This window comes from Carassius auratus, chromosome 40 (genome assembly GCF_003368295.1).
Source record: "Carassius auratus strain Wakin chromosome 40, ASM336829v1, whole genome shotgun sequence".
NCBI lineage: Eukaryota > Metazoa > Chordata > Actinopteri > Cypriniformes > Cyprinidae > Carassius > Carassius auratus.
Genome location: NC_039282.1, coordinates 16,362,910 through 16,386,323, shown reverse-complemented (window position 1 = coordinate 16,386,323; position 23,414 = coordinate 16,362,910). Strand labels below are relative to the sequence as shown.

At 38.7% G+C, this 23,414-nt stretch overlaps 3 protein-coding genes across 5 annotated transcripts in view; 2 read left to right on the top strand and 1 right to left on the bottom strand.

Moving 5' to 3' along the window:
* The window catches only part of LOC113058718 (ephexin-1-like), a 30,919-nt gene extending 16,203 nt beyond the window's left edge, over positions 1-14,716 (bottom strand). Inside the window, exon 1 of one of the 3 annotated variants that reach the window (XM_026226875.1) lies at positions 14,666-14,716. Coding sequence is in view for 1 of the 3 variants with exons in the window: in XM_026226873.1 (XP_026082658.1) it covers positions 3,734-3,941 (208 nt within the window). In the remaining 2 variants the exon portion in view is untranslated. Of the gene's footprint in view, positions 1-3,733; positions 4,270-9,581; positions 9,664-14,665 lie in introns of those variants that run through there. The other 2 variants (XM_026226874.1, XM_026226873.1) reach the window with 2 other exon arrangements.
* LOC113058719 (lysophosphatidic acid receptor 6-like) lies at positions 9,529-18,844 on the top strand. Its single transcript, XM_026226876.1, has 2 exons — positions 9,529-9,652; positions 16,461-18,844. The coding sequence occupies exons 1-2, from the start codon at positions 9,634-9,636 to the stop codon at positions 17,456-17,458; spliced, it is 1,017 nt and encodes a 338-aa protein (XP_026082661.1). The 5' UTR covers positions 9,529-9,633; the 3' UTR covers positions 17,459-18,844.
* A 1,023-nt stretch (positions 18,845-19,867) lies between these two features.
* On the top strand, positions 19,868-22,021 carry LOC113059031 (lysophosphatidic acid receptor 5-like). Its single transcript, XM_026227269.1, has one exon. It carries the CDS (start codon positions 20,377-20,379, stop codon positions 21,292-21,294), a length of 918 nt encoding a protein of 305 aa, XP_026083054.1. The 5' UTR covers positions 19,868-20,376; the 3' UTR covers positions 21,295-22,021.
* The last annotated feature ends 1,393 nt before the right edge of the window (positions 22,022-23,414 follow it).

The window sequence follows — 23,414 nt, the reverse complement described above, 5'->3', positions numbered from 1 at the left end:
GTTCAAGAATGTACGTGTAACAACACTGCATAGACTTTGTACGGTAAGATTAGGGGATTACCGTACAGACTGTGGTCACCGCACTTACACTAACTTATGAGGCATTACAAAACAAACACATTTACTTTTAGCATTAGCAGTGGAGTAAATCCTCTGACAACGAAAGACACATTCTCACACACTCCCTCTGACTCTCACTCTTCATATTCACACCAAACCGTCAGTGAATAAAAAAGTGACAAATTCCAGAACAGCACATATTCACACAGTCTTATACACCCACAAACACACGCACATGCAACAGTCACAGGCAGCTGCAAAAATCAAACACCACCAGAGCAGAGAGCACAAGAATTTTGCAGTTTTGCAATGATGAACACACAATAACCAGTGCAATGCTGAGTCTGCAGCGTCATGTAAAAATGAACGATAATTAACCAGTTTTAAAGGCTTAACTGAATTGTATTCGCTGGCTGCATGCAAACCTCAAATCACATTTTGCATACAATCTTCCCTAAATAGTATCCGAGAATAGAAAACATTCAGCACCATGTAGTACATTTCATACAGAAAATCACACGAGTCGGTTTTTTTTGGGATCATCAAAAACATAGCACAATCAGGGTCCGAATCATGAATAAAAATGATCAAAAACACACCCACAGCTAATGTAGTCAGACTTGTGAGTATGAACTCTTATGTACTGGTTATTTTAGTGCATCTAAAACACATTGCGCAACCACATGACTCTAATGCAGCCGGATCTTTTTGGTTCATCAAAAACATTGCAACAAACAAATTGTGAATCAGAAAAAGAAATACCATGCAACTAATGTAGTCAGATTCATAAGCATGAACTCTTGAACTTTGTTGTTGTTTTTTTTTTTTTTTTTATCATTTGTTTGTGAATCGGATACCCTGACTGAGTACATGGCACAATCACGAGTGACTCCTACGAGCCGGATCTTTTAATGAATCACTTACTCAAGACTTGCTGGTTTAATAAATCCTTAAATGGATAATAACACCTAAAAATGAAAATTCTATCATTAATTACCCACCTTTATGTTGTTCCAAACCTGTAAGACCTTAATTTATCTTCAGAACACAAATTTAGATATTTTTCATAAAAAACAGAGAGCTTTCTGAACCTGCATAGACGGCAAGGAAACTGCCTCGTTCAAAAATTTGCATTTGAACCACTTATATCACATGGACTATTTATTTACTAGTTTTCTGGTCCTTGAATGTGATAATTCCATTGCTGTCAATGCAGGGTCAAAAAGCTCTCGGATTTCATCAAACTTATTTTATTTTTGTGTTCCGAAGATGAACAAAGGTTATCCGGGTTTCGAATTACATGAGGGTGAGAAATTAAGTGATTGAATGAATGATTTTTGGGTGAAGTATCCCTTTAAATGAACACTCTGAGAGGGGTTACTGAATCTTATTCACTGAAAAACTGTATATTATTTCTTTCATTAATGTTAATATGGTATGATGAGCTTTCAGAACCTTTCATCTCTAAACTTTCTATGAGCAGAACACTAAAAGGTTTGTCCTTTTTATCACAAAATGAAAAACAATTCACACTGCAAATCCACCTCTTAAAAGGGCTGTTAAAATAATGATGACTACAAAGTAATTTAAGATAATAATAGGATCATGGTAAAGCATTTTGCACTGACATTTTCTTCAGACAGCCTAATTAAAAATCCAGTTTCATCTTCTTTGACAAAAGAAGGTAGGTGGGTTTGATAATGGCTTTAAGTAAATGTGCAAATCCAGAAGTCTTTTGACCAGCCACTTAAAACAGCTTTCTCTGGAAAAACAGGTGAGGCACTGTGAATAATACAATGATTAACAGTGGCACATCAAATGAAACAGATGCTGATACACTGTAAGCAGGAACTCATGCCAAGAAATTCACACAGTGTTTGGTTTAATTTGTTAGCGGCTGCTGAAACCAAGGATGTTTACTGGAGATCAAAATACTAAAATACCAATTGCTGTGTTGTTTTGCTGGCAGATTCCATAAATACAACATGTGGGCAAAAACCTCAATTCACAGCTCTTCAAAAGCACACACACATTCAGATGAAATAACATTTTTTGAAACATAAATCACAGGGATGCTGGCAGTGGCAAGATCTCTTAGAAGAGGTGAAATTGACTTGTGGTTTTCTCTGTTTGCTGTCTAGAGTAATGTACGGCTCAAGTAATGGGTTCAAAAAAGTGTCTCAAAAACTGATACACAAGAAGCAAAGACAGTCACTTCTGATGTTGTGTACTTTGAGGCCTTTGTGTGCTAGAAGAGCAACCACCATTGAGTAAAACAGAAATGCTAACAGATAGCTTTCTCCTCTTGGACATTATACTGAAACCTATTGATGTGGAGAGAAACCATCACACAAAAGCAAAGCTCTTTGATTGAAGCAATACCTAAAACACTGACATATTTGTCATTCATTATTATTCTTGTCATCTTTAAGCTTAATCTCAAGAACAGAGCCACAACTAAGGAAACTGTGTCGTTCTATGATTCAAAATGGTCTGCACATGTAATTCTCAGAACAATTAAAAACAAACAGTGAACTATTAAACCCGTTTCTTGAGTTTCGGTTGCTTTGCAATTTACCGCAGGGCAAAAGCATGCACTTTCATTCTCTGCCTCAGAAAATTTCTATGACTTGTACTGGTTTGCCAAGTCATAATTTTGTACAAGCCATTTAAATACACGAAATGTTTTTATTTTTCAGGACTTGTTTGACAGGCAGATCTATTACTGCTGTCACTCATCAGAGGCATCACAATCAAAAGAATCCCATTAAAAAAATTCAAAGTATGCATAAACTTCTTAAAGAAGCAGTACTTAAGGTTTGATACCTGTACAAAACTGCTTTGGTGTTTGATGTTGGTTTCATCACTCTTAAAAATAAAGGGGTTTTCACAGCAATGCCATAGATTAGAAGAACCATCTTTGGTTCCCCAAAGGACATTTCTGTAAATGGTTCTTAAAGGGATAGATCATTTTCAGTGGCTGGTCCTCATTGAATTCCATAGGATACAGGAAAAAAACACACTGCAAGTCAATGAATTATCCATTTAAACGATTTTAGTGAGAAGAACATTTGAATAATCCAAAGAACCTTTTTCCACTCCACCTTTTGTGGAATTCAAAGGTCAGTGGATGTTAAAGGTTCTCCATTCAACCTTTATAGATGCCAATAAAGAGTGTTGCACAGTACAGGTCATACAAGTGAAATGAAGAGGGTTCATTTTGTTTAGCTACTCTATACAAACCCTACAGGAAACAATAGTTCACTCTGGTCAGATGTTTAGACCGATTACTTTTGCTAGGTAACGCAAAAACAGCAAACATATCAGTTTCAGGATCATATTCAGAGTTATTAGCCAAACAATTATAAAAGCTTCACTGATTTTAAAATGACAGATGTTACTCCTTTGATATATATAATTAGATATATTTCAGTTAAATGTTTTTTTTTTTTTGTTTTTTTTTGGCATTTTTATCACATTTTTAACAGTATATGTGAGGTTTTCTAGATTTCAAATTGTTATATTATATTATATTATATTATATTATATTGTATTATATTATATTATATTATATTATATTATATTATATTATATTATATTATATTATATCATCATATCATATCATATCATATCATATCATATCATATCATATCATATTATGTAGTATTCTCACTTTCTTGTTGTTCTGAAGTCGACGTCAACTTTTTCTTTCTCATTGAACGGTAAAACCGTGAATTCCTGCGTATCGGAGGTCTGCTGGGCAACGTCTCATCGTCATCCTCGTCATCCTCGCTGGGCAGACGGGGCACTGGCGCCTGAGGTTTGGTCTGGACCACTTGAGGTTTATTACCCCACATTCGGAACAGGGCTGTCATCGCCATCAGCTATCAGTAACAAGATCCAGCCGTTCATGGAATAATCCCCATCTGACAAGCACAGAAGGAACTCCCATCCAGACTGAATCCAAAAGTTCGGGCTCCCAAACACACAATCCCACCACAGTCACAGAGAAGTTATGCGCCCTTTCTAGATAAACAACTCTCTCATTCTTCTTTCGCCTCTTTTTTTTCCCTCTGTCTGAGGGGCAGGCGTGTTTTTAGCGACTAGTTCAGAAGTCTAAAGTCTGTCTTTCTCTCTCTGAATCCTCTCTTGTTTGGCAAACCTGTCCTCTGGCCCTCAGTGTCAAAGTTCTCCCCCCTCCCTCTCATTCATTCTCGCCGGCCCAGCCTCCCCATGTCTCCCGCCCTCTTTTCCTCCTCTGTTTCGCTTGCCTTACCCTGTTCTTCCCTGAGCACATAACTTCTAGCCCCACGTGTGTATCAAACAGGTAGAGTCAGTCATCTAAAACAGCAGATCTTGTATTTTGAGTTGTCACTTTGTTAATATGACGTTCACACCTCACCCATGATGTCTCATCTAACAACATTAATGTAACTACTCCCACACTTTGAAAGAAGCTTTGTCAAAGGATGCACGGTCAAAAAAGAGCATTCTGAGTTGTAAAGCAATGATTACTGGATTATGCATTACGCAAAAATACTATGTTTATATGTTTTATAAGAAAATCCTTTTTCAATATTTTCTCCTTTAAAAATTAATGTAGAGTTCAATGTGCTACTTGCTGATTCTTTGTTTGGGAGATTGAGATAAAACTGTTTCTACACCATTTTTCTTTTTCCATGTTAATGTACTGTATCAAAATCTTTCTGTCTTAATTTTCAGTTAAAATAATAATAATAATAATAATAATAATAATTTTAGAACAATATAGAACAATATGACCACACTTTTGTAGATTTAGACTTTTTAAAATAATATTAATTAATTTAATATATTTTAATTTTCATTATTATGCATAAATCTGACCAATAATGCTTACAACAAGAACAATGTTTTTTTATTAAAAACTTTAAAAACAAAAATACTTATATAATATATATATATATATATATATATATATATATATATATATATATATATATATATATATATATATATATATATATATATATATATATTGTGACGAGTCAGCTGCCTCCTCCCTGATTGTCACCGGCACCCTGTCCTAAATCGCCGCCCTTCACCAGGCTCCCGACTGGAGTGGGTGTGTGAGAGGAGGGGCGCTGGACGAGTCAGGGCTGGCGGCGTGTGATGGGGCACACCTGAAGGAAGTGGAGCCTCATTACCGCCGCTGTTTAAAAGCCCAACGCGCCTCTCCTCAGGAGACCGGTCTCTTCCCTGTGCATGCACACTGGTGTCCTCGTGGGTCCAGGAAGGGTGCGTTGAGGGACTCCCGCGCCACCAAGACGTGAGCTGCCGGACCCGCGATCCGGATGGGAACCGCACCCGTATACACGGCCGACGGGCCAGGATGCCGGGCCGTCCATCCCCTACCAGCGCCGCGGCCAACGAGAGAGACGCGGCCGCTAGGAGAAGCCGCCGCCCCTCGCGCCCCGGACCAAGGAGGGGAGCGCGTGCGGCCGCCGGACTCCGCCCCTTGCCTGGACCCTTCCTTGATGAACACTGCCCGACCTACACAAATCCCGCAGCACAACGAGGACACCAGATTCCCTGTTATTTTGGACACTTTCCCCCTTTTGGCCACTTTTATTCCCTTTGTTTTATGATTTCTGTTAATAAAAGCCTCTCCGAGGCCTGACGCCACGCCCACTGTGTCTGTCTTGTGCTCCTCCCGTGACACTGGTGGAGAATGCGGGCAGGCGGAGCCTAGACAGCGCAGTTGGGAAACGTCTGGTGACGTCACCCCCTCTCGCTTGCAAACGTTCGTGAGAACCCAGACTGGGACGGAGGAAAACTGGGGACAGCCTCCCAGCCACACAAGGGGTAAGTGACTGTTCCATTGTCATTTTACCCTGTGGTTGGTTGAGGCTGTCACTAAAACCCGGTTTCTCTGTCCCTGTTCTGGTGCGCTGCGAGAGGGAGGACCGCCCGGAGAGGAAGCCCCGCCCACTCCGACCGTTTGGAGCCTGGTTGAGGATGGTAGCACTCCCGTGTGGGTGGCGCCCTGGGGACGGGGATGTCGCTTGGGAGGGGGAATGTGACGAGTCAGCTGCCTCCTCCCTGATTGTCACCGGCACCCCGTCCTAAATCGCCGCCCTTCACCAGGCTCCCGACTGGAGTGGGTGTGTGAGAGGAGGGGCGCTGGACGAGTCAGGGCTGGCGGCGTGTGATGGGGCACACCTGAAGGAAGTGGAGCCTCATTACCGCCGCTGTTTAAAAGCCCAACGCGCCTCTCCTCAGGAGACCGGTCTCTTCCCTGTGCATGCACACTGGTGTCCTCGTGGGTCCAGGAAGGGTGCGTTGAGGGACTCCCGCGCCACCAAGACGTGAGCTGCCGGACCCGCGATCCGGATGGGAACCGCACCCGTATACACGGCCGACGGGCCAGGATGCCGGGCCGTCCATCCCCTACCAGCGCCGCGGCCAACGAGAGAGACGCGGCCGCTAGGAGAAGCCGCCGCCCCTCGCGCCCCGGACCAAGGAGGGGAGCGCGTGCGGCCGCCGGACTCCGCCCCTTGCCTGGACCCTTCCTTGATGAACACTGCCCGACCTACACAAATCCCGCAGCACAACGAGGACACCAGATTCCCTGTTATTTTGGACACTTTCCCCCTTTTGGCCACTTTTATTCCCTTTGTTTTATGATTTCTGTTAATAAAAGCCTCTCCGAGGCCTGACGCCACGCCCACTGTGTCTGTCTTGTGCTCCTCCCGTGACAATATATATATATATATATATATATATATATATATATAGTAAACCCCCAAATATTTAAGCCTAAATTAACCTGGGTTTTTATTATTGTACCTCTAACCTGTAGTTTTTATTATTTCAGTTTTAGTCAGTTATCGGTTAATATTATTAATATTTAAACAAAATATATATTATTTAAAAATGTAGTTAAAGGTAACATTTGTGATTTTCATTCTAGCTTTCATTCAATATTTATATTGGATTTTATTTCTGCTTTATTTCAGTTCATTTAATTGATTTTTAATTTCAGTCAAAAATAACAACACATTCTCTGTAACACCCTGTTCTCTACAGTCAGATGACTACTCATGGTCAAAATGTTCTCTCTCTCCTGCTTGGCCAAAAGCTCTCTGTCTAATCCCATTGTGCTCCTGCTGATTAACACACACTGACAAGCACACAAAAGCATGGACACACACACAGATCACAATGTGCATGTAACCACAAACATTTACAGAAATGTAATCCTAAAATTTCCATTGAAGCACAAACTTCAGGCACATGCTGATGGAGCAACATGCATCAAGAGCAGACGTAAATGAGGCAAACCTGAGTCAGGCAATCTCACAATCTCTTTCACAGAAAAGAGAGAAACGCCTCTTACCGTTACCTAGTCAAACCAAGGATCAGCATTACATTACAAAGAGATAGAGCAGGCATACCTGAGAGATAAATAAGGATTATAGGATGTCTGTTTGTGTGCGTCTAATCGAACCATTCTTTGGAGTCAGGATTGCTGGATAATGTAAGTTAAGTAAATCTGACAAAACCAATTTTGAACTTTTTCGTATAGCAATAAGATTTGTATTTGTGTTTGTATTTTGTCTTATGTTCTAAATCTGTTATATCCCCATGTATACAGCTAGGTGAATGTGTGTGTGTCGGAGTATTCAGGGGTGTATAAACCAACCCTGCTGTCAATATTGAGTTTTGGGATGGAATGTGGATTCATTGAAGCCTTGGATTCCTGATGTTATGTAATGCCAGTGAAAAGAGCGCTGCGTCAATGTGAAGGGCACACCTCGCTCTCATAACTTCACCTGTGAAGAACAGGTGTGCTGCGGTTCTATATGCTACATGAAAAAGTGCCCAGCCTTGTCTAAATGATTATCAACAGTGAGATCAAGTTCCACGCGATAACAGTTTTACCTCTATTATATCTAGTCATTAACTATATGTGAACAAATATTATTAGTGCTGTTGCTCATGTATAGCTTCAAAAATTGCTATATTTTTTAAACATAAAACATGCAAATAAATAAGAATTAAATTATCGGTATGATAAATACTTTTAGTAAGCAAAGTGGCATCAGAGGTTACAAGGCATTTCAATTTAAGTATTCGTGAAAAACCAGCTGAAAAGCAGCTTAGTGAGGCTGGGAGAAAAACTTAAAGCCAACAATGGCTGTTTTCTTCAGAATTGTGGTGGTTTTAAGCGTTATTAACAGAGGAACTTGAGGTTTGTCGTCATCTAGTGGTGAGGTTTGGTCCTTCCCGTTGCAGGCCCTTCTGTAGGCCACTACTGTACATGAATAATGCTGAAGAAAAGGAAGTCTGAATGGTTATTTGGCTTTTAAAGCCAATGCCATTTCACACACTCTGTCTTCATCCATCTAACAACAAAGATGTTCTCAGAAATTGTGCTAATGTTTCATTAAGCTATAAAGGTTATTTCTGAATGTTTTATGAACATTTAAAATATTTGTTTTATGTTTTATAAAAGGAAACATTCAAACATTGTGGCAACATTATTTTGTATGTTCTCTAGACGTTTTTTAAGGGAACTTATAAAAAAAATATTTTTTTGTATATGAACCAAAAATTTTTAGACTGATACTGAATATCTAATATTTCAATGTATAAAACTAAAGACTCTTTCCTTGGTAAAGATATATTTTGTTGTATAAAAATGAGAGTTTGGAAATTGGTGATTAATTTAATAATTGTGGATGGGAAACACCATATACACAAACAAATATTATATAAAAGGGAACTATTATTATACATTGCATTGAAAGATCTTAGAAATAAAAAGCAAAAAGGATGTCTAGAATTTTGTTAAAATCCTTCACTTGTGGAAATTATTTATTTTCTTCTGTTTGTTCCTTTGATGCTATTGTTAATGTATGTTACGGTTCTGGTTATGCAATAAAAACAGACACACACACACACACACACACACACACACACACACACACACACACACATATTTCGAAATTTTACACTCATAGCGATTGTTGTAGCGGCCACATTTACATAATATAGTGGTCATTGTCTATCCATGTTTTCTAAACCTGTATGACGGCTAAGCAAGTCAACACAGTAAAACCCAAACTAAAGAAGTTTATTTATCATATTTGTTGCTCAAAGGTTGATACTTTTAACTGTTACGAGTTTCATAATTTGTATTGTTTAATTGTTGCTAAAAGCCTGTCTATTAAGAAGTCTTCTAACCCATATAGTGTAACAAGATGTCTCATAATCAGCCACACAATGCGTCTGCAGCTTAAAGTGTAATTATTTGGCTTCTCGTGTGATCGAGCGCACCGCGCGTGCTGTAGAGGCGTACTCTTGTGCGCGTGATAGTGTCTGTTAGAAAACCCTCACTAGTTTCTGTCTGATTGCACAGTTCAGCTTGTCTGCAGCGGAAACAGAAGAAAGAGAACCCAACCGCTCAACAGATCAGACGGCACGCGATGCTTAAGCGACATTTTTCACTACACATCCCGTGAGGACCTACAACTCACCTTAAAAGTGTGGATAAGGACAGTGGGGAATAATCATCCACCGGCTGTGGGAATGAACTCCAGCACACAATGTGAGTAATCCGCGTCTGTTCAACACAACCACAGCTTCCGACAAAGATACAGCTATATCTACAGTTACGATCTAGACTTCAGACTGTCGGACATGGGTCTTTTGTTTTATTTATTAAAGTTAATAACTAGACGTATCGTTGTAGATATGTGGACTACAGATGTGTTCGGTTCAATTGGATTCAGTTCAGAAAATATTAACTGAAAATGTTGTAGATTCTCTTGAGTACTGTCATTTCTACTTCTTGATTTCCAAGTTAAGAATTTCTTCATAACTACACACATTCAAAGTGAACTCTAAAAAATGCTGGGTTAAATACAAATAAATACATTTATGGACAAACCCTGCAATTGGGTCATTTTGACCCAGCGCTAGGTTATTTCCCAGAATGCTTAGTTTAAACCACATAACCCAAATGCTGGGTCGAAACTAGTTGCAGGGTTTCTCCATATATCACCCAGCACTGGGTTGTATTTAACCCAGCATTTTATAAAACAAAATAGGCAGCAATTAAAATGTTAACATTTTAGTGTAGGTTCCATAAAATGAAAAAGACAAAAGCAAAGAAAAAAAGCCCCTGGGCGACCACATTTCCAATTGCCACCTTCACCCATGATATCATCAGAGAATTTCCAGTGATTGGCATTTGATCTCAGGTCTGACCACACAGATTTAATCTAGGGGTACATTTGACCTCATTATAGCACGGAAAAGCCACCCTCTTGATACTTATATAAAATATCATATCAATTTGACTCATTTATAAAGATAATTTTAGGTAGCATACATGTTTCTCTGTGCTAAAGTAATATTGTTAATGATACACGGATGTGGTCAGCTCCAGTCAGCTGTTATTTACATATATTTTCATATTGCCTATTGTTTGTTTTAGATGACATATATGATAAAAGTCTAATCGCTACAAGGATTGGTATTCAGAACATTAAGACATTTCACAATGAGAATGATAACTATAAAGATAAATAACTTGTACACCAAAAACTATAAAGTTCTGTGTATTATACGCATGTGCTGCTTTTGTCCTCTTTAAAGGGTCAGTTCACCCAAAAATGAAAGATAAAAAATGAAATTTTTCACATTTTACTCATCCTTGAAGCATCCTATGTGTATATGACTTTCTTTTTTCAGACGAATCAAATCAGAGTTACATTTAAAAATTATCCTCGCTCTTCCAATCCATTCCTTTCAATAGGGGTAAATGGGTGTTTGTTGTCAACAGGGGGAGTTGTGGCCTGATGGTTAGAGAGTCGGACTCCCAATCGAAAGGTTGTGAGTATATGGCAGGAATTGTGGGTGGGGGGAGTGCATGAACAGTTCTCTCTCCACCTTCAATACCACGACTTAGGTGCCCTTGAGCAAGGCACCGAACCCCCAACTGCTCCCCGGGTGCTGCAGTATAAATAGCCGCATTTCCACTGTCGGGCCAGTGCGAGCCAGGGCTTAAAGCGGGCCGGGCGGGGCTCATAGCCCCGGGCCAGTAGCACGAGGCCAGAATAGCGCAGGGTTTCCACAGAGGAGCTTGAAGCACTGCTGCACGTCACTAAAACACGCCCTTTACACGCCTCTCAGAACAACGTCATGCAACCTCATTATTTCACCAACAAAGAGAAGTTATCAGAAAACTAAGAAATAAGCCACTGGAACATGCGCGATCACAAAACGAACACAATAAAAGCGGCCGTTTGTTTGCATGCTTTGTTATATATTCAAATTCAAAAGCATCGATGTTTTAACTATAGAATTGATTTATTTTATCAGGACTCAAAATTAATCACACATAAATACACTTATTACTATTTTATTTATTTTTAACGCTTATGAAAATAGCCTGCTTATTCAGTCGAGTCTGTTTCTGTTTATTAGCCACAGTAGCCGTCACATTTAGAATTAATGATAATATCTCTATTTTTATAAAAACTCCCGAACAAAAAACATTATTAGGCTATATTCTTTTATGATAGGCAACGTGAGAAAAACTCTCGAGACGAGGCTTAAGTTACTTAATAAATACACGACTGTGATAGAGAATAAGAAGCTGACGTCTGATTTCTCCAAGCAGTCATATTTAACATCTTTACTGTGTAACGTTAATGTTTAGCGTGCATAGTCTTTTACATCGCTTATAAATATTTCTGCCTTGTTTAGTGATTATAATCCACATCGGATCAAGTTATTTCAAACACTTGCTGCTAACTAAGAGTGAGTTTTGAGCTTAACTTATTTTAAAAGTCTTTAATGCTGCTGTTAAAGCTGTTATCTTTCTGAAATGATCCACGCTGACGCTCTCCAGACGCTGAGAAACTCCGCCTTTGTTCATAACCCCTCCTCTAGCCCCAGCTGGCCCGCTTTGGCCCAAGGTTTTCGTCGGGCCAAAAAACTTGGCCGTTGGCCCCGAGGAAGCCCCGGCGAGGCACGATCAAGCCCCGGAAGTGACTGTGGAAACGCGACTGGCCCTGGCACCAAGGGGCAAGGAACTCCACCGGAAGTTGAAGTCGGGTGGGGACTGCCATCTTTTAGCAGAACTTCACTTGCGTTAGCATTCCCATTGACTCCCATTCATTTTGGCGTCACTTTGACAGCGAATAACTTTACATCTGAGGCGTTTAAAGACTCTGTTTGTCCATTATTTATTTCTAAAGATACACGACAATGTATAAAGGGCTCAATTACCTTCTATGTTACATTATGGCCCCGTATAAACAGTTTTTGTAAAAAATAGGCTAACGATTGCGTCATAACCACTCGGCTCTCTGTCGCATTACCGTACAGACAGGAGGAGAAGCTCGCAGGCAATTAACTTAATATGGCGTACTGTCGTTACATTTTAAAATACTATACAAAATAATTAATCAGAATACTTACTCCTACTCACTCACGACAAAGAACTCCCCGCTCAAGCTCGCCGTCTCTGCAAGATTAACGATGGCAGTTTTCACGCACAGCTACTAGAAGATTTACATCTGCCAGACAGGTTGCTGACTTCGTCAAGCTTCGTTTGAGTCTGCGCGTCAGAAACGGAAGTGCTAAAAAACGCTAAAACTGGGCTTCATTTGTCTCAATTGAGTTCCAATGGGGTCGCTGTGTCCATTTCTTTTACTGTCTATGCCTGGCACGCACTAGCACGCCCGGTCCTAGCTCGATAGTGGAAACACGGCTAATGGCTGCCTACTGCTCCGGATGTGTGTGTGGTTGTGTGTGTGTGTGTGTGTGTGTGCACTTCGGATGGGTTAAATGCAGAGCACAAATTCTGAGTATGGGTCACCATACTTGGCTGAATGTCACGTCACTTTCACTTTTTTCTCTCCACTTTTTCAGTTCTGAGGACGTGAAACAAAATGCAAGCATCTGTAATAAAAAGTCCCTCACATGGCTCCAGGGGGTTAATAAAGGCTCCCTCTAACAAAATTTAATATAACTCTGATTGGATTGGTCTGAAAGAAGAAAATCACACACACCTAGGATGCTTTGAGGGTTAAACATGGATGAATTGTCTTTTTTTGGTGAACTATCCCTTTAAATGCTCAATCTTTTTAAAGAGGGGTGGAATCTGATTGGCTGTCACTGTTTTTATTAGTCATCAACAATAATTTTTCATCAACAATTTTTAAAGTGATTCCAATGATATTGTTCCTCTGTGCCATTATGGTTGCATGTTATCGTTATCTCTGTATTCAAATATGTTACACAAGTAATCATAAAATTTAATGTAAATATTCAAAAATGATTATTCAGGGAAGTTCTGAAAAGGAAACCTATTTAAAACACACACACACACACACACATATAACTGTTAAAAATTAATACCAGCATGAAAAATGTGTTAAATATGAGGCAGCACATATCATCAAGCAGGATGTGCTTTCAACATGAAGCTAGACAAACCTCAAGCATAGTGTGGGTAGACGATCCTGAGAATTTGGTCAGGACAGTGACAACAGTTTCGGCAAACCTGAGTAAACTAGAACCATGATGTCACTAGTGTACATAGTGTATACGTTGTTCTTTATGTCAAACAAAAAACTGGTTTCTGACTTGATACTTGATTCCTTCCACATATCTAAATATTTAAGACAGACACTCGTGTTTCCGTGTTTCAGCATTTATAGAAGTCAAACACAAAGATGTTTCCATATTCTGAAACATAAAAGATCATCCCACAGCCTCCTTTGTTCATGAAAGCCATTATAATGCTAACTGTAAAATGTGAGTTTATAATGAGTACAATGTGGGTCTATAATTAATTCATAAGGTCTGCTTATCTGCTATATATCTGCTATATATATATATATATATATATTATGCAATATACAATTCTTGCACATATTAAGACAGGAGGTGTTGATTTTGGATTCATTTTTAGTGCATATGTGCATTTGTATTAATGTAAATATGATTTGTAGGTCTCTGAGAGACTACACTGAATATTGTAGCTAAAAAAAAACATGTCACACCACAAGATTATTAAAGTGAACAGCCAAATTTATATTATAGTTATAACACCTTTGTATATTCTCCCATTTATAGATTGGCAGTGGCAGTGTAAAAAGCTTGCCTTCTTTAAATAAAAAAGCTGTCACTTTGTTCATTGCGATCTCACAAAGTTTTGTTACGACCAATGAATCATTGGTCATACATTCAATAACATCAAAATCGGTAAGTAACAGGTTCTTTTCTACCCTGGTTTTGAGGACGGCTCAAGAAATGCTCAGTTTTTATGGGCATGTCACATTGAAGACTTGGAAATAAACACCCACTGATAACACTGGATAACAGTTTTGCATAATAAACTATGCATACAAATATGCCCAGCAGCCATATCACCCTGTCGTAGGGTTGAGCTGGTCAGTACCTGGATGGGAGACCTCGTGGGAAAACTAGGTTGAGGCTGGAAGAGGTGTTAGTGAAGCCAGCAGTGTGTGCTCAACCTGTGGTCTGTGTGGGTCCTAAGTATAGACTGTAAAAAAAAACTTGGACGTAGTGTCTGTGATCTCACCTGTTCCTGAAGAGTGTTTTTGAAGCTCAAAGTAGGCAGAACAGACCGTCGCTTCCTCGTTGGCTTCATGAGACAGTGGGAGGTTTCTGCTTGGTCCTAAAGCCCCAGTGTAGTGATGAGATGTTAATTTGAGGTCCTCAACAGTGTTGGAAGTAACGCATTACAAAACATAATAGTTCTATTTCCTGTCAATAGCTGCTTGTGGTGTCCACTTTGGATATAAAGACTAAAAGACAGCCTCTGATATATATATATATATATATATTAGCAATTTTTATTTTTATTTTCATTAATTTCTCTCTCACTGGAGGAACTTTTTTATCAACACTTGAATGTAGGTAAGTTTTATAAAAAAATAAAAAAGCAATTTTTTATAGGCACATTCCAGATCCATTCAGTAGATGCATAATAGTGCCCCCAAGTGTATAATAGCGAGAATGGAAAATCCTGTGTTTGGCGGGGAAAGAGTTAATCTCAGTCTCTCTGCAAACCCAGTGTCTACCTGTTTCTTGTGTACAAAGTAGTCCTTGGTGAAATGAAGCAAACAAACACTCAATGTTTTACTCATGTGAGCTGTAACTTCAGATTTTCCTACCAGGGTTTACTGCGCATGCGTGCATCAATGTTACATATTTTTTTCATGCTGAACAACCATATTTAATGTTTATGCATTACTGTAAGTGTAGGTTTAGGGTTGGTGTCGGTGTAGACTTTAATACAACACAATCTAACAGGTAGAAAAAAATATTTATTGTTCCTGTTAATGCATCAATTAGAGCTACAATGCAATTATAACACAATTACTGTATTTGCATTACTGTAAGGGTAGTTTTAGGGTTGGGGTAGGTGTAGACAATAATGAACCACAATTTCAGGTCTGAAACTTACAGGATGTTATTTTGGTATGATGACCTCTTATATATCAAAAGCTCAAATAGAAGTTGAAATAGCTCCCTATGGTTTGCACTTATTAAAGAGCAGGTCATATGGGTTTTCGAAAAATATATATATTTTTTGCAATTTGTAACATAGCTATCCTTCAATGTAAACAGTCTGCAAAGTTGTTAATCAAAAAAGTGCATAATTAATAAAGATGTTGTCTCTCAAAAGAAAGAGTCGACTGTGAACCGTGAAACATGACCACTCTGACCTGCCCACAAACACTTCAGCTAGTGTGTTTATATCATGTCGAGAAGATGCTGTTTTTTCATCCTCACTGGGCACCTCAAATAAGTAACAATGACTGCAATAAAACTGCTGTCACATCATGTGAAGTACCACATAGAAAGTTTCAACTTACCACTGAGAAACGTCCTGATCGAGTCATGCTTGCAATTGAAATTCCGGTTAAGTGACTGCATCGATGCCATTTTTGTAACCCACCTGCATCAGTTTTTACAAGTAACCCTCCGGAGCAAAAAAAAAAAAACGTAATTATGCTAATAGACATTTTTTTATTACACGGATTGTCGACTTGGCCAGGCTTCTTTTGGAAGGGAGGAGTTTACAGACCATAAGCTCAGAACTGCTTTGAACGAATCGTTTCAAAATAATTGAAAAATTATTCTAATATTAAATGTTTTCTGCCCTTATGTATTTAAACCTGGTGTAGGGGATTCTAGCACAATATTAGGACACTTTAAAATATCATATGACCTGCTCTTTAATAATGTACCAAAGTTTATACAGTGTTTTTCCCCCTCTAATCATGCTCATGCTTTAAATATGACATACAGCACTTTTATTAAGTATTTCTTCAAATTCACCTCTTTCTTTCTTTCTCTTTCCTGGACAGACAGCTGTGATTGGGTGTGTTGGGTCCAGAGCTGTGTATATATACCCATCCTGGTTTTGGGTTTCCCTCTGATCCTGGCCGCTCTGTGGCAGTTGGTCTTCTGCGTTCGACAGTGGAGTGAATCCACGGTTTACCTCTGCAACCTGATCATCAACGACGGCATGCTGATTCTGTCCCTGCCCTTTAAAATACATGCATACAAGAGGGTTTGGACCCTAGGCAAGACTTTCTGCTCCCTGCTGGAGAGCCTGCTCTATGTCAACATCTATGGCAGCATCATGCTGAGTGTGTGCATCGCAGTCGACCGATTCGTCGCTCTACAGTTTCCATTCGCTGCACGCCGTCTGCGATCTCCACGCAAGGCGATGCTCGTGTGCCTAGCCTTGTGGATACTGATCTTTGCATGCAGCATCCCCATCTTCACACTTCACGATGTTGAACAAGATAACGAAAATTTTTTTTGCTTCCAGGACTTCTCCAATCAAACATGGACGAAAAGTTGGATTCTGGCGACTATGGAGACGGTGTTTTGCTGCAGCGCTGTGGTGATGGTGTTCTGTTCAGTGCGCGTGGTGCAAATCCTGCACAATCTGAGAAAGCGCAACCCTGGAGATTCAAAACTGCGCAACAACAAGAGCATGAAGATCGTTCTCAGCAACCTGGTGGTCTTCCTCACATGCTTCATTCCTTACCACATATCGGCGCCCATATACTTCCATGCAAAGACAGGCATGTGGCTGAACCACATCGATAATCTACGCTACTTTGTTCACATAACCATATGTATTAGCAACGTGAACATCTTAGCAGATGGCGCATGTTACTATTTCATCCTCAAAGAGAACCTGGAATCCGCAAAGCGTGAGAGGAGAATGGCTATACGCATCAGAGAGACACGAATTCGAAGCTCAAAGAGTATAACGTTTGGAGAAATGCATACTGTTATGTCCAAAGCCACTAAAACTATGGAACTATGTGTGGACACTGGTTTTACATAAAGATCTACACCAAAACTAACAGAGACAGAATGCTAGGAGGATTAATCCTGAAGAAACATAGCAAAGGAGGACAGAAGACAGTGAGTCATGCTCAAGTAGATGAGTATGCAGGTGGATGGGAAGTATATACACACGGGATGTGTGTTTACATCATGTGACGTATGAGAATTTTTGGGTCCCAATTAAAATCGCAGTAACTAGTATACACTGAAACTTTTAAACTGCTTTTTATAAATGTGAAACCACAAAAACTGTTAATGTGCTGGAAGTGTTGTAACAAAATACAGAGGTTTTTTTTTTTTTTTTTTTTATCATGTAAAAAAAGAAAATTCGGGTGGGGAGTGTCCAGGTCAGATTCCCCCAAAATATGTAACTGTCCCCATTACTGTAATCCAAAATAAAATCTAATTCTCATTATTGTAACATTAAAATTACTAGCAAAAAATAGAATAGAATAATAAAAATTATTATAGAAAACAATAATAGAAGAGGAAAAATAATCAAGTTATTTATGTTGATATTTTACTGCCTTTAATTTATTAAAAGATAATTTAATTTAATTTCTACAGTAATACAGATGAATAAAATTTTTATTACTGTGTATTATACTGTGTATAATAAAGAAAAGACTGATGCATTGCAAGCAGTGGTAACTGAGTGGTAAAATTAGCTTAATTATAAAAATTAGCTTAATTATAAAAATAGAATATTCTGAAGCCTGTCTTTGGTTTTAGGAATGACAATGTTTTCATGACAATGTTTTCATGAACACAAGTATTCCTCTTCTCACCAGCAGATGACGCACTTCCGATTTCACATTTGATTGTGGTAAAGCCTGTCAGTCAACAGGAGTTCAGTGAAAGTGCTCATGTTAAAAGAAATGACTAACTTTAACATAGAATACATTTTATTTCATAGAATAAAATTCAAGTTGATGTCAAAGGTTGTTGTTCTGAAGCAGATGCATCTGTGTGTGAAATGTGTCATGAAAGAGTAAAGGTTAAATGCAGTTGACGGCGAGGGTCTTGTTTTATAACAGCAAAGAGTGATGGTGTGCTCTATTTCAACTTTGTCAAATGTTGACATTAAATGTTGACATTTTGTGAAACTATTTCGTTTCTGCAACAGATAAATGTTGCTCTGCTTAAGATATATTTCCATGTGTTTTAGAATTTAAAATATAATTCTGCAGTAATGTTGTTTTGAAATTTGATAAAAGGTTAGCTTGACTCTTATTATCTATTATAAGAGTATTTTATCTTCAGCTACAGTTTTCGAGGTCCCTCACAACGCACTCGCAGATACTTCTGATGCACTGTTGTCTCCATCTCCCTGTGTCTGTGTGATATTCATGTTATTTATTGCAATAAATAAGACTATTAAAACATGTGTGCACCATTTGAGGCATATTCAGTTCAGCTTTCTCAAGATGATTGCCAGTGCTGCTACATGAAATCAACCTGTAAAATTTAAATCACGAGGATACAGATTTTCAGTTTTGGTAACGTGTTCAGGCATATAAATGTCACAAGTGCTCTCAGTAACACTCACGCAGTAGTTTTATGAATACAATATAACCACACTGCCATGCATTGAAAGTTTGTTCTACTTAAATATCAACTTGGGGGCACATTGTCACATCTGTTTGAATTTTATATATTAACCCAAATAGTTTATAAACCCCTAATATTTCTTCTCAATATTTGTTGTCTTAAATGGTTTGATATTGAGCAGTACAGAAGATACATAGACGTGCTTATATAGATGAGCAAGTGGATGTAAAGTACACACTCAGTATATGTCATCTTTGACATTACTGATATATGTAATATTTTCCAAAATGACGCTACGATGATGCAGAGAAACACAGAGGAGACTAATTGTGGAAAGAAGTCGTTATTTTTGTTTCCTTCGCATACAAAAAGTATTTTCGTCGCTTCATAAAGTTACGGTTGAACCACTGATGTCAGATGGACTATTCTGACGATGTCTTTCATACTGTTCTGGACTTTGACAGTGTAACTTACAGTCTATGGGACAGTCACAAGCCTCCCGGTTTTCATCCAAAATATCTTAAATTGTGTTCCAGAGACAAACAACGCTTTTACGGGTTTGGAACAACATGGGGGTAAGTGATTAATGACAAAACTTTCATTTTGGGGTGGAGTATCCTTTTAAGTTGTCTACTTTTACCATCAAGTTTATTTGCTGTGATGCAGAATAAACATTATTTTACATTACTGTAACATAAATACAAAATAAATAAAACATGTAAGTACATCAAAAGGCATTTACTGTACTGCCTTGAACAAAACATTTTTTTACAGTTATTAAAAACTATTAAAATAAAAAACTACATGCACTACAGTTATGACACTCTTCATTTAAGAATAATTCACCACAAATACTATAGATGCATTTGTAGACTTCATATAAATCTACATTTTATTAACCACTATATTAATTGTTTTATTTGAAATATTTGTTGTCCAAAATGTCACCTTATATCGCTCGTGCATTTTTCTTTTACTGTTACAATTTTTCTTTAAGCATATAAATAGGCTATCTGTTTAATGTTTTGTCAGGTTCCCACGTGACAAATCTCACGCCATAGTGTGACAGCATGTCCCAAAAGGTCAAAATGAGGTCAGAGAACCGTGCAATTTTCCTGGACACTGAAAGTGGACGCTTTTGTAGTCCATCAAATTTGACATTCAAAAAATCTTTCTACTGTGAGAAACGGAACAAGATCTGCTGAAGAGGCGGAGAACCCCCTCACCTTAATCTACATCCTTCCGCTTTAGTTTTTCATTACTCGCCGGGTTCCCTCAAAACCACTGTAAAATCTGCCCAGAGGTCAATCGGCCACCTTCGACCCAAGCTTTCTGATTTCGTAATCAGCGGTTCTCCTCTGAAACATGAATATGTCTGGGAACTTGACTGACCCGTGCACTCCTGTGGATCGGGACCGGCAAGTGGCGTCGGCCGTGGTGTATGGACTGGTTCTTGTCGTGGGTCTACCGCTCAACACGTTGTCCCTGTGGATCCTGCTGCGCAGTCACGGGTTCCGGTCCCCGTGCGCCGTGCTCATGGTGAACCTCGCCGTGTCCGACCTGCTCCTCGCGCTCTCCCTCCCGCTGCGCGTCTACTTTTACGCAACGCTCAAGTGGCCGTTTGGAGCGGCCACATGCACCGCTGCCATCGTTTTGTTTCGCGTGAACATCAGGACGAGCTCTATCTTCATCACTTTAATCAGCGTGGACCGGATGGTCGCCCTGGTCTTCCCTCTGCGCTCCCGCTCTCTGAGAACCTCCGCGTGCGCGCTGAAGTGCTGCGCGGTCGTGTGGATCCTCATCTCCATCCTTTGCATCCCCGAGATTATGAAACTTTACGGTTCCCTGAAGCAGTGTTCCAGGGCATCGTGCTTCGAGGTTAAAACGCCAGGAAAAGACTCAATATTCGCGCTCTCACAAGCGATATTTTTATTAATACTCCTGCTGGTCAATATCGTCTCCACGGTCGTGGTCATAATCACACTTAGGAAGCGTCCCAGCGCTGACGCGGCCAAGGTGAACAACAAAATGAACGTCATACTGATTTTTGTCATCAACATGTTGGTGTTTACGATATTTTTCCTGCCGTTTACTTTACGACTCTTGCTGTACAACGAGAACAACGGAAAGCATATACCAGCGCTCGTGTGCCTGGCGAGTGTCAACTGCTGTCTGGATCCGCTCATCTACTACTTCTCTCTGGACTCGTTCTGGCAGGACAAGGGGAAAAAACAAACTGATGCAGGCACTCATTCCCTCAGCAGGACGATGGAAATGTCTTGACAAGCTGAGGACAGAAAGGATAGACCATCCTAAGCAGCCCCCCAATGGGACATGGCGATGTATACAAATGTGAGATGGAAGGAAAATTATATTAGTGTTTTTCCGTTTGCTTGAGAAAACTAGCATTTGCTCGCAAAATTATTCAATTAAAGTGAAAGCAGGTAAATTGGGCACTTTTGCCAGCCATAGAGATGACTTGGAAAAATATATAATAATACTTTATTCACCACTATAGGTTTTCCTCTGACGTTTTTAATATTATTTCCATCGCAAGAGGTTCTCTGTAGGCAATCTTTTTTTTTTTCTTTTTTTTTTTTTGAACCATCATTTTTTTTTAGCACACAATATAGTTAGTGTTCAAAACACATCTGAACACTTTATGATTATCAAATCTTAGTGGAACATGTTATTGTGGCAAACTTATTGTGTTTTTAATCTTCTCGAGAACTTATTTCATTCATCCACTAAAAATGATCCTGAGCAGGTGAAACCAAGTTGATTCGGCATTTTATTTTAAATGTTCTATTTAAATCTCACAATTTGCACTGTGGGTTTATGTCCTGTTTGGTAAGAGTCACATATTGTGATTAAATTTATTACTCTGTAATTTCGTTATTTTTTAAACTGCCCTATGCTGAAAAAATAGTATAATTTTAACTGTAAAATATAGTAAAACTGATCTTAGAAAAGTAAGTTCCTGTATACACGGGAAAACTGTAAAAGATCTAACCAGACATTTAATGTAAATTTACGGTAAAATGCTGTTATTTGTAAAATGTTTAGGTGTAGAAATAGAACAAATCAACTATATATACATACATATATATATATATATATATATATATATATATATATATATATATATATATATATATATATATATAAATAAATAACTATTTCTACATCTAAACATTTTACAATTAACAGCATTTTACCGTAAATTTAGATTAAATGTCTGGTATATATATATATGTGTGTGTGTATATGTGTGGGGTGGTTACATCTCTGTTGTTTAATGAATGTTTATTGTATTATTTAATTGTCATGCATTACCATGATGGTGTTTAGAGTTTGTGCAAATGACTCGGTCTGCCTTCTATATATTAGTAATACTTCTGTCATGATTCTGCCCTCGTGTCCTTGATTTTTCCTAGTCTTGAGGCAGGATCATGACAGACCCGTGTTTTGTGTACAAGCGCATGGCCTTGTCTTTGGGCCATGTGCTTGTGTTGTCTCGTTCCCTTGCCCCGCCCCCCTTGTTAACCTAGTCGTGTCTTGATTGTCCCATCTGTGCCACCTGTCGTGTCTTGATTGTTTCCCCTATTTAGGTCTCCAAGTGTGCTCTGTCTTGCGTCGGTTCATTGTGATTTGTGTACCTCATATGTGTTCCTCACCTGTGATCGAGATATTGTATCCTGTATAACCGTGAGTGTTATTTGTAGTTAGTGTTCTCCTGTGTTGAGTCTTTGTTTATCTTGATTATTCAGTCCTGTTTAGTTATTGTTGTATCTGCCTTAGTCCTGTTTTCCCCCTCGTGCGTTTTGTTTTCCCCTTTTGTAAATAAACCTGTTTGTGTTGTAAATCCTGTCTGCACCTGAGTTCCTCCCTTACCAAAACCCTGACAACTTCAGCTTGTGGAAAAGCTACTCGTGATGAACAGATTGTTCATATTGCTGTCTCATTTACCTCTTGCATTATTATGGTGGTTGTCAATTATGTTAAAGAAACAAAACAGATTTTATTAGCAGTGTACATTGTGGAATGTACTAGTTTACACTCAAGAGTTTCTTGCTTGGAAATTATAGTTTTAAACTCTTAAATTTACAGTTTGTTCTTTAATTATTTTATTATTTCTGTATTTTTAACAAAATGATTCTGGCAACCACAGCTGGCAAAATGAGTTCGTAAAAACTTTTTTACGGTGTAGGTACTTGAAATTTAATTTTAGTCTTATCTGTGGTGGAGACTTGTGTGAAGACTTTTAGAATATCTAAGAAAAAAAAAGTTATATTTTTGCTGATAATGTAAATATTTTTTAGTTCTACATTTTATTTTTGTGATTATGGCCAATAAACCAAATTGAAGTTATGCTTTTTACCACTTCCTGTGTCACCAATGTG

Excerpts from the sequence above, each read along its gene's own strand:
- LOC113059031 (XM_026227269.1), top strand. The coding sequence starts at position 20,377 with ATGAATATGTCTGGGAACTTGACTGACCCGTGCACTCCTGTGGATCGG.